At 43.9% G+C, this 10,943-nt stretch overlaps 1 protein-coding gene across 1 annotated transcript; it reads right to left on the bottom strand.

The window, feature by feature from the left end:
- Positions 1 to 296: 296 nt before the first annotated feature.
- nrl (neural retina leucine zipper) lies at positions 297 to 3,383 on the bottom strand (the record flags this gene model as incomplete). The annotated part of the gene is made up of 4 exons (XM_084356010.1): positions 297 to 569; positions 821 to 1,036; positions 2,383 to 2,667; positions 2,766 to 3,383. 4 exons carry the CDS (start codon positions 3,381 to 3,383, stop codon positions 405 to 407), a joined length of 1,284 nt encoding a protein of 427 aa, XP_084212136.1. The 3' UTR covers positions 297 to 404.
- Between the last annotated feature and the right edge of the window lie 7,560 nt (positions 3,384 to 10,943).

The raw sequence follows: 10,943 nt of genomic DNA on the forward strand, positions 1-10,943 counted from the left end.
CAAGCAAAAGACCTCAGAGAGCTCTCCGCTGGCGTTTGTGCAACTATCATTCACAGTGAGGTTAAAAATGAAGCAGTCCATGAAGCAGCCTAGAGCCGAGTCTAACACTATGAATTAACAGTCAATTCCCCTTTAAACATCCAAGGGTGGATTTCACAGTTGTATAGCCCCCAAAACTGCCTGCCAATGTCTCTCACTTTCACTTTCTCTCTCACGCACAAACACACACACACACACACACACACACACACACACACACACACACACACACACACACACACACACACACACACACATACACACGTCCTTGTTTTTCTTCCCCCAAGTCTGATTACTCATCATTGATAGCTCCACGTTGGCTGGTCTTGTTACTCATTCCTTCTTCCTCTCCCTGTGGGTGCAACTCAGAGGAAGTAATCAGGGGGCGGGGAAGGTGGGTTGCTGGTGCGGGTCGGTGGGGCGTCGCCGCCGCCGATGCTGTGGTTCGTGCTGAGGAGCTTCTCGTAGCGAGCCTTGTAGGCGTCCCTCTCCCTCAGCACTCGAGTCAGCTCGCACTGTAGCTGTTCCAACTGAGGAGGGAAAAAAAAAAGTTCAACATTTATTTGTGCCAAAGTGCAAAAAATGGTTTTATTATTTTATTTTATAACTTTTATTATTCATGCTGTAAACCGTTTCCAAATTAAGGTTTAAGTTTGGGATCAGATAAGACTTGGATGCGCTTATATAAAAAGTGGAAATATTAACTTTGTCAGCGAGAGGTCAGGGGTGTAGGAACGGGGGGGGGAAGGGAGGCTATCGCCCTGCAAGAATGCGTTTGTACCTGTTGTGTGAGCACGTGTTTCTCCGACTCCAGAGCGTGGCGGTGCTGTAAGCGCTTGTAGCGGCAGGATTGTGCGTAGCCGCGGTTCTTTAGCGTGCGGCGCTTCTGCTTCAAGCGCACCACCTCGTCCTTGCTCACTCCACGCAGGTGCCGGTTCAGCTCCCGCACCGACAGGCTCACCAGCTGCTCGTCAGAGAAGCGCTCGTTCAACCCGCACTGATGAGCAGATGGAGAAAAAACACACACAGAGAGAATATGTTGAGGCTCAATGTCAATTGGCAACGAGACACATGCTGGAAATGTGCGACGTGGATTCGTCCAAGAATGAGACTTAAATATATAATGTGTGAAATGTGCGATACAGTGATGGACATGTGATGTGTTGTGCTGGGAGTCTGTCGGTCAGGGGGCACATTTCGGCACCACATGTCCCATAATCTGTCATGTAATCTGACTAAGTGTGGGTGACAGTTATCAGGATTACGCACAGCAATAATAGCAGATATTATCATAAGCTCACACCGTGCTCCATATAGAGATCCAGCCAGACATCTTGATCGCCCAGAACACAGATAACCAAAGTTTATTTGCCTATTAAAATCACATCCAGATACAGATCTTCCACACATGTGGTCATTTAAAGTCACATAAGTAGCATTTACAAGCAGCGTGCGGACTTTTAAAGGTGCTCTGTGTAGTTTAAACATCTTCATTGACTGATTTTTACCTTATCAAACTAAATAAACAAACTGTCCTTAAAGGATGACACAACTTCCTACTGTTTTACTTTGTTTATATGTGGCGGACCCTGCCACCTTTCTACCTTCAAACAGTGTTCTGGGGACCTCATGTTCCTCTGAGGACAGCTTGTTTATTCAGTTATGGGAAAAATACATATTTCTTAGTTTATAGTTCGTTACCTCATTACCTCATTAATATTGTAAATATCCAAATTCTTAGTTTGAATTCCTTCTCCAAAACTACATACTGCCCCTTTAAGACATGGTTTATGACACTCTGTAACATAGCTGTAAGCAGGTGCACTATAACTGTACTGGCATTAACAGATAATGTGTAGAGATGTGTGATAATTGATGACAGATGCATGTGCAAAATAATAAATACACCTTAAAAGACCTTAAAAACACAATATTATAGTGTGTCATAAACTGCGTATCAAATGTTTATGTAGTGTTTATAGGCCTTAATACTCATTTAAGAGGGGTAAAGATAAATGCATGTTTTTTCATGGGAAATCAAGACTTTGCACCCTCAGAGACAAAGCTCGGGCTTCACTTATTGTTGCCATGTAGAGAGCGATCCTTAAAGTGATACTTCAGATACACACGGACATTAATAACCATGTACTAATGTCCTAATCCTAATCCTCCACTACACGATCCCTCTCTCCATCCGCTCAGCCCTCTAAATGCAACAAGTGTCACTGCTCGCCCACCTCCGAAAACCTGCCGTGCTTCACCGATGAACACTTCCTGTTGAGCATCATTATCATTATCAACCCTATCTCAGCCAATCTCGAACGATGAGTGAAGCCCGTGTACCTGGGTGAGCTGGTGGTGATGATGGTGATGGCTGCCATGCATGGGGTGGTGTGGGTGGTGCTGATGATGGTGATGCTGGTGGTGATGAAGGCGGCCCTGGGGGCTGAGGGGTTGCGGGTAAGGAGCCGAGGCGGGGGCGGCGTTGGGGAGAGAGGGAGGGGCCGATGAGAGGAAGACGAGCGGGCGATGGCACATGTCTGTCCCTTTGGCGCAGGAGATGTCACCTCCGCTGTCGCTGCTGGAGTCTCCCAGGTTGCTGCTCGAACTCTGAGAAAGACCTGGAAACTGATGATGAAGAAGACGAGGAAGAGGAGGAGAAGTTAAAGGTCAACTCTTTCGCGACAACAGAGAAGAATCGTAAGATAGAAATAAGTGGTTGTTACCTGTGAGCTGACAGCTGCAGCAGCTGAGTTCAGTAAAGCCTCCACAGCATCCTCACAGCCCAGAAATCCATTGACTGGGCCCCTCTCTCTGTCCCCTCGCTCTGGCACTCCACCCAAGGCTCCCAGCAAAGTGGCGGGCCCCGTCACCTCACCTCCAAACTGCTGCTGCAGCGCCGCCAGCCAGATCAAGTCCTCCAGGGAGGCCGGGGTGGGACCCTGAGGCCCGCTGTGGGCCGGACTGCCTTCCACGTTCCCCTGAGAACCGGAGCTGATGCCGGAGGTGAAGCTGTTGGAGATGGAGAGGGGGAAGGAGATGGAGGAGGATGACGATGAGAGGGAGGAAGAGCCCGAAGGTGGCGGGTGGGCGTCGCTGAGTGTGGGCGAGGGTGGCAGCGAGTTGTAAGGGCTGGAGCTCAAACTGGAGTCCTGCGGAGGGTGGCTGGTGTATGGAGAGCTGGAGGGGTCCTGGGGGAGGCCAGACTTGGGGTACGAACACGGAGGAGGGAGTGGTGGAGTGTCAGGTTTCACCTCAAACTTGAGGAGGTCAAAGTCGTTTAGGTACTCCATAGCCAGAGGGCTGGGGGGGAGAGAGGGCATGGGGAGGGAAGGAGACGACATGCTGTCTGCTGCTGCTGCTGCTGCTGCTGCTGCCGGTGGAGCTTCAACAGGGTTTTTCCGTATGTCAGGATTGTTGGACAGTCCACTCCTCTGCCTCAGTGCAGCTCATAGACAGCAGCAGGGGTGATGTCAGGAAGTCAACTGGTTTGTGAGTTTCCTCTGTAAAAAACTGTACGTCCCTGTGTCCTTGTCTCTGAGCCTCTTGTCCTGAAGGGAAGATGGAATAAAGAGTTTGAAATACGAAATAAGATGCTTTGGCAATACTGTACGAAGACGATAGATACTCAAGTGACATCACAGGTGGCAATTTGTGGTGGAGTTCCTCTTTAACAATTCACTACTGCTTTATAGATTAGCCATTAATAAAACTTCAAGATGAGGGAACATGGGCATTTAAGGGAACTTCCTGATCAATTCAGGCTAGCTAAACGGACAAAACTTTTTCCAGGTTGGCCGAAAATGCTGGAGGAGCATTTTCATCAACCTGGCAACCCAAAGAGTGGCTTGTAACTGATCTATAAAGGGTGAGTAAGTGATTTATACGCCTTTAAAAAGCATTAATTACATAAATAAACACCACAATATGAATAAGATCTTAACCTCATGTCATTGCGCGGACTTTAACATAAACATCTGCCTTTAAATCAAAAACCCGTCTCCAGTTTGTAGATGTTGGAAGTGTTTCGGCTCAGATGATCCACAAAAAGATGATCGTATTATAAACGCCTCGACAAAAAGGTCATCCTGACTCTGTTGTTTGCAACATGAAGTTAGAGTGTGTGAGTCTGTGTGTCAGGCCTGTTTGTGTGTTATATTAAGACACTAATCTGTAGCATATCCCACTGGCCCAACACCTTAAATGCATGCTCACTCACCGACACGTGTCACTCGCACGTGTAAAAGTTTAAGAGGTGTAAAGACAAACCAGAACTTCTCGAGTTTTTTACAATGTACTTCAAACGCCTTTTTTTTAATGCTCTGTGCATGTTCAATAACTTTTTGTTGTTTCTTTTTAATAAAATCATCATCAAATTGCCTCTTTCTAGCCAGCAATGCCAAATCTCATCTGCGAAACTAATATATTAAAAAACGTGTTCGTTCATTTTAAAAAAAATGCCTCATCTCACGACTGCCAAGTGTTGTATTCATCTCAGTGTGGGAATGATCGCAGGTTATTGCTCTAATGTAATCACACACACACACACACACACACACACACACACACACACACACACACAGACACACACAATAGATATAACATGTAATATTTCTAGAAAGATCTGCCGACTGAACACATAACCGACTGAAGCGTAAGAATTCAGAGGGCTTAATCATTTTTGACAGAAAGGTCCACAAGTCTCAGAGACCAAATCCAATTACCCACAGGTTCAGACTTTAATCCAGAGGCCGAGACTTTCTAAAACGAATCAAAGCCCATTTCTATACAGCCAGAGGTGTGGAAAGAAGTTTTAAAGTTTCAATAGCCGATGCTCATGTTGTCCTTTTTCTGTCTTGTTTTAGTTCAAGATCGAAAACTGGCAAATATACGTTGAGGTTACATGAAGATAAAGTGTAATACCTCACAGGTTATTCTGTTTTCAATGAGACAAATAAGTTAAATATTCATCCAACAGTTCAAAACATTCATACAAAGTTGGCTAAACTCAAAAAGACCAAGTATTTCCTCAGAACATCAATGAAAAAGTTCTATATTTCCAACATTACACAGGAGTAGCTACATCAAAGAAAGCTGCCGAGGACCAAAGCTGTTTCCTCCAACAACACTAATTACAGGCCTTCACATAAAACCGTTATTAGAGTTAAAATGAACATCTAATTAAAAATCCACCTTTGACTAGTGCTCTGCTGCACAGCTCATTAGTTTTGCCCCCCCATGGGTCAAAATGGATTGTAAAAGAAAGCAAACAGTGACAGGGCTCCATGGAGGCCTCAATCTGGCTGTGGACCAGAGTCACGGCTAAAAAGCCAGTCCAAAAAAAAAGAAAAAAAAAAAAAAAGAGCAACACACACACACACACACACTCACACACACACACAACCAAAGGCATGAGAGAAAAGTACAAATGAAAGCCGGGGACAGATAAAGGCCCGATGTGAGAAACGTGACAGTCAAAGTGAATGAAATGATCTTACCGTCGGTCATAGAGATGAAGGATGGTACCGAGCTCTTTTCAACATCCCCCCACCACACACACACACACACAAAAATAATCAACTGACTGGTTGACTGACACGTTTGGAGAGAGACACAGAGGAAACAGTGAGTGTGTGTGTGTGCGCATGTGAGTGTGTATAGCACTCTGTCACTGAGTGCCACTGCCCCCTTTCTTTCTTTCCCCTCTGCTGCAAATCCCTGTTTGCAACAATCCCCTCCTCTCTCTCTCTCTCTCTCTCTCTCTCTCCCTCTCTCTCTCTCTCTCATGGTTCACAGGCATGTTCACACTCTCTGGCATTGTCCCCCTCGCTCTGTTTTTATCTCTCGCTCAGTCTGTCTCTTTAATTCTGTTGCTCTAATTATTCATTTTGGCTGTTTTTTGTCTCTTTCTGTGACCTAGTGTGTGTGTGTGTGTGTGTGTGTGTGTGTGTGTGTGTGTCTGTGTGTGTGTGTCTCTCTCTCTCACACACACACACACAGCTACAAATCTCCCCTCTCTCTCCCTCCGATGCTGCATAATATTGTCCAATTATGTATGGTAAAAGTTTGATGTGTGCGCTCACACACACACACACACACACACACATGCCTTGACACACACACGCGTGCTAAATGATGTAAATTGTAACACACACAGTTTTCACACACTCCTCTGCAAAGCGACGAGTCATGGTGTCAGCTCCGATTCAGTTTGTTCACCACAGAGTGAAGTTTGGTCAGTTTGTCAGAGAGTAAAACAAAGTCTGGACGGTTGAGTTGGCACAAGTTGGACTGCAGAACCTCCACTGCCTCACAGTGGACACTCACAGCTACTGAGGACTGAGCCGGATAACACAACACATGACCACAAATGTTGGGCTACTTTTTGACCACCTATGGCAACATACAAGTGAAATATAGTTTGGTACCTGAGAAATTTTAAACGGCACAGATGGTGCCAAAATGGCACATTTGGAGGTTCTGCCCGAGTACTCGGTACTAAAACCTCTCTGATTTTGTTCTGATGCACTTTATTAGCATCAAAGTCGGCCGAGGTAATGTTCAGATGTGTTGCTGTGGTTTGCGAGAGATTTGGAGCTGCAGCTGCATCATTCCTCAGAGATATTCATTCTGAAATTGTAATTTTATGCTGCGTGCCACTTTAACTCACTCGGACCCAGTGACATATATACTTATACTTACACATCTGAACAAATATTTCAGGTGTTCCCTTTATTATGACACCTTGATTATTCAAATAGACCTTGTAGTTGCAGAGATACACTCTGTTAATTATCGAGCAGAGACACAAAATAGAGGCTAGTGTTTAACAGTTTATTTTATTTGTTTGGTATTGAGGTAATCCAAAAGTCATGGAAAGTTACATTACTTTAATATTGTGATACTTGGATTATGTTACTGACTACGATTTGTATTGAACATTTGTATTGAAACTGTTTCAAATATTCAGAATCGATATATTAATATAATATTTCAATATTTTTTGACAACGGTACTTTTCATATACTCCATCTACAGTTCAGAGAGAAACAACAAACTCATAATTCAACTTATTTAAAGGGGCTTTATGTAACAATTTGTAGCAATTTCAACGTAGTAATCACTTTTTTATTGACCACATGTAAGTTGCCTATAAAAGCCTGTTTCAGTTGCTTCATGCTGTTGGACTGTGGATTTTTTTGTGAAGGACTCGGGTCTGATTTTCCGCGACAGTCCAAAGGATGTGACTTTACGCACGTTCTCTCTCGCTCTGCTCACAAACAGCAACAGTAGCTAACGTTAGCTCAGAGACGGAGTCCGCTCACATAAACTAACGACTCGACTTCCAGCACAACACAAAGGTAATCACTTTTCAGATTAAGATTTTACATACAAAACATGCTTATAACATGAACTTCAATGCTTTACTATTACGGTTAACATTAAGCAATAATAAACAAAAATATCAAGGAAGATCATCAACTGAAAGTCTTCAAACTGGATTCTGACACAAGGCTCCTTCAATTGCTCAAGCTTCAGTAATGACTGAATGACAGGAGTCCTAGTTGAGTGGTAGCATGAGTGCTGATCACTGATCAATTAGCTCTTTATCTTCAGTAATAAACCAGTTGGGATAAAGTGAAGCTGAGCTTTTGTAGTCAGAATCAATATTCATGTTAAAATCTTGTATTACTCTCCTTGTAAGCAGGAACACAGACTGTGGTTTCATTGTGTTTAATCTAATCTATCTGGGACCATTGAATCAGTTACTCAGTGTCATTTTAAAGATGAATGTTAAAAGGTTACTGAACACACATTAGTACACAGCAATCTAAATAACAACACACTGTGTCTGTCGTGAAACTTTTTCAGTTGCAGAATTTCTGCTCCTGTCTGAAAGATTTCATATTTTCACAGAGACGGTTTGTTTTTGCTCTCACAAATTATCACCCGCTGTGTCTCCACACCGCCCTGCCTCTCGCAGTTAGGCTCAAAATCTGTGAATTAACTCTGTTTTTTTTTTTTCCCCCCCCGACTCATTTAAGTCCGCTGAGGGGTGAAATGCACAACAAGCGTTTCTCGATGCTCCTTAAAAGCTAAACTTGCTAATCCGGAGTCTCTCTGTGTCTTAATAGTGTCTCGTTGAGGAATCAGTGAGTTAATAGTGCCTTCGCAAATCTGATTTGGACAGTAAACAAAATCTTTAGGGCAAAGCAGACACGCTGACTCATGGAAATAACGCAAAGACTCACAAACAGGATTTAACTATTTAAGGAAAACAGAGAACACACGCTGAGGTGCCAGATATGACAACTATTTAGGAGACACTGCCTCATTTAAAGTAAAAAAAACAACTTATAAATGTTTCTACTCTCTTCATTCAGCTTCTCTTCCTCTCTTCCTCTATTTTAACCTCTCTATCTGTCCATCATTTGTGTTTCCGGGGAAAGCTTAGCAGCTAAACTAACAGGGCCTCCCATGAGGGTTGAGGGACAAAGAGTGGGAGAGACACAGAGGAACTTACCTCATACTTCGTGGCAAACACACCACCGACCCTCCTGCATCTGCGGCCGTGCACACATTTGTCCTGCGGCCGCTGAGACGCATGTCGGTGCAGCTCACGTTCAGGTGGGCCTGAGACTGTTCGCTGCTCCTCTGCAGCCTTATTTCCAGAGGTGTATTTAAGTAATTGGCACTTCAGGATCCCACACTGTGGTTAATGGATAGAGGCAGTAGTAGTTGAATAGTAGCTGCCGTACTTGTTGTATTGTAATTGTAGGTTTTGGTTCCTCCAACTGCGAGGTGGATTACCACAGTTAATTTAACAGCCTTTTAACACAAATTGACCGAGCTCATGTAGGCTACACACTTCCTCTCACTGGAGACAATGACATGTGAAACCATAATGTGTTGTTTTTGTCTCTATTAAGCAAAATGAGATAAGACGTGCTAATTATTGAGTTTAGATGTATTCTGTTGTCTTTGACCAGAGTCAGGGTGCGTGTTTCCTCCTGTTTTCAGTCTTTATGCTAAGCTAAGCTAACCTGCTGGCAGCTTTAGCTTCATATTTAGCACACAGACATGAGAGTGGTGGCCTACAGTCCAAATCACTGAGACGTTGCGCTAAAAACAAAGGAATAGTTTGACATTTAGTCAATAAGGCCTTTACCTAGTACTGCTTCTTGGTGTCCTGGCGTCTCAGGCAGCCAGCGGAGGTTACCATTCCCATCCAGGAAACAGTCCAGGACCACAACATAACATGACCAAATTAAACAAACAAGATATAACATTTATTAGTGAGGTGTAGAAGTGCTGGTCGGTTAAATTTGTTACCTTTGGACGGAGCCAGGCTAGCTGTTTCCCCCTGTTTCCAGTCTTTATGCTAAGCTAAGCTAGCTAGAGCGAGGAGAGGGTTGCAGTTAGCATGTCATAAAGACATTTACAAAGATTTTAGGACCTTTAGTTGGCAGTTGTGAGCTGGATTTTAAAGAAATAGTTTGAGATTTGGGGAAGTAGCCTGTCCTAGTCCAGCTTTTAGCTGTTTACCCGTTTCCAGTCCTTAAGTTATGCTAAGCTAACTTGCAGCTGGTGTTAGCTTCATTACCTTACAGACAACGTTAAATTGAAGCTAGCATGACTAAATATTAGTTGTTTTTTTTTTGTTCATCTCTTTTTACTTTGACAGAGCCAGCTAGCCATCCCTCTGCCTCGTGGCTAATTACGCTAACCAGCTGCTGGCTGTAACTTCATATTTAGCGTCCACACATGAGAGGGGTATCGAACTTCTCAATTTAATCTTGCAAATAAAGCCAAATAAATTTCTCCAAATTCATTTGTAGTGTCAGTTCTGCCCTTTAGAGTTCAACGTTGAGACTAGGAAAGATTTAAGAAGCTGCCACCTCCATTGTTTTGGGGTATCAGCAGAAATCTCAAAGGCAAATCCTCAGCTAATAATACCTCAAATATCGACATGTGAAAACATATGTTTTGGTGTTTTGGGTGAACTGACCTTTTAAGCTTGATTATCTTTCATTATTACCCCCAAAAACCCCTCAAGGGGAAGTTAACCTCTCCATCACCCCGTAAACCTGGTTTCACATCATCCAGGTTTTATCCTCTGTGAGGGTCTTAAGGCCAACTGGGGTCGTGACACAGGACCTGCCGAAGTGGGACAAACTTGGGACCGATCCACAGGCGGAGGTGAGGATTTTTTATGGAAAATAGGACAAGAAATAGCACGAGCGAAAGAATCGAAGGAAGCAGAAGTGAACGAGAGAGTCCTGAGAAACGGGACAGAGGGAATGAGAGAGTGACTGAGTCGAGGAAGGCCGTGGATGTTTGGACAGATGGTGTGAGGTGGAGGCCTGTAGGGTCCCAACAACTCAGCCTTATCCCACAGATACATGTCCTAATCCCGTCTAACTCTGCTACAAGCAGCAGGCTTACACATCTCACCTCAAGAGGAGCCCACGCCCTCCCTCCCTCTGAGGATCCGTCTCCTTCACTCTCTACACACACACACACACACACACAGTGAGACATAAGACATATTAAGTGCATAATGTTTTAATTGTTTGATTCAACCTGTCTAATCCAGGCTCAACGTGATGAATCACAAACGTCAAAACATTTTGTGAAACTGCCGGAGAGGTTTTGAGTAAAAAAGGTTGGAAAGAAATAACTCAAGCACTTGAAGAAAAACGACCTTAACAGATCAGTTTACACACACAAAACACGTTTTTGGCTTTATTTGTCCACATTTTGAGATCTCTCTGAGATTTCTGCCTCTGCTCCAAAACAGTGGGAGTCAATGGAGATTGTGTTTGGAGTTGCTCACAGCAAAGCAAGGCAAGTTTATTTTTAGGCCGTAGCGCTGTACAGAGGCACGGCAGCTCTAAGTCCTT

The sequence above is a fragment of the Pagrus pagrus genome, assembly GCF_965226575.1.
Source record: "Pagrus pagrus genome assembly, chromosome: 6".
NCBI classification, from domain to species: domain Eukaryota; kingdom Metazoa; phylum Chordata; class Actinopteri; order Spariformes; family Sparidae; genus Pagrus; species Pagrus pagrus.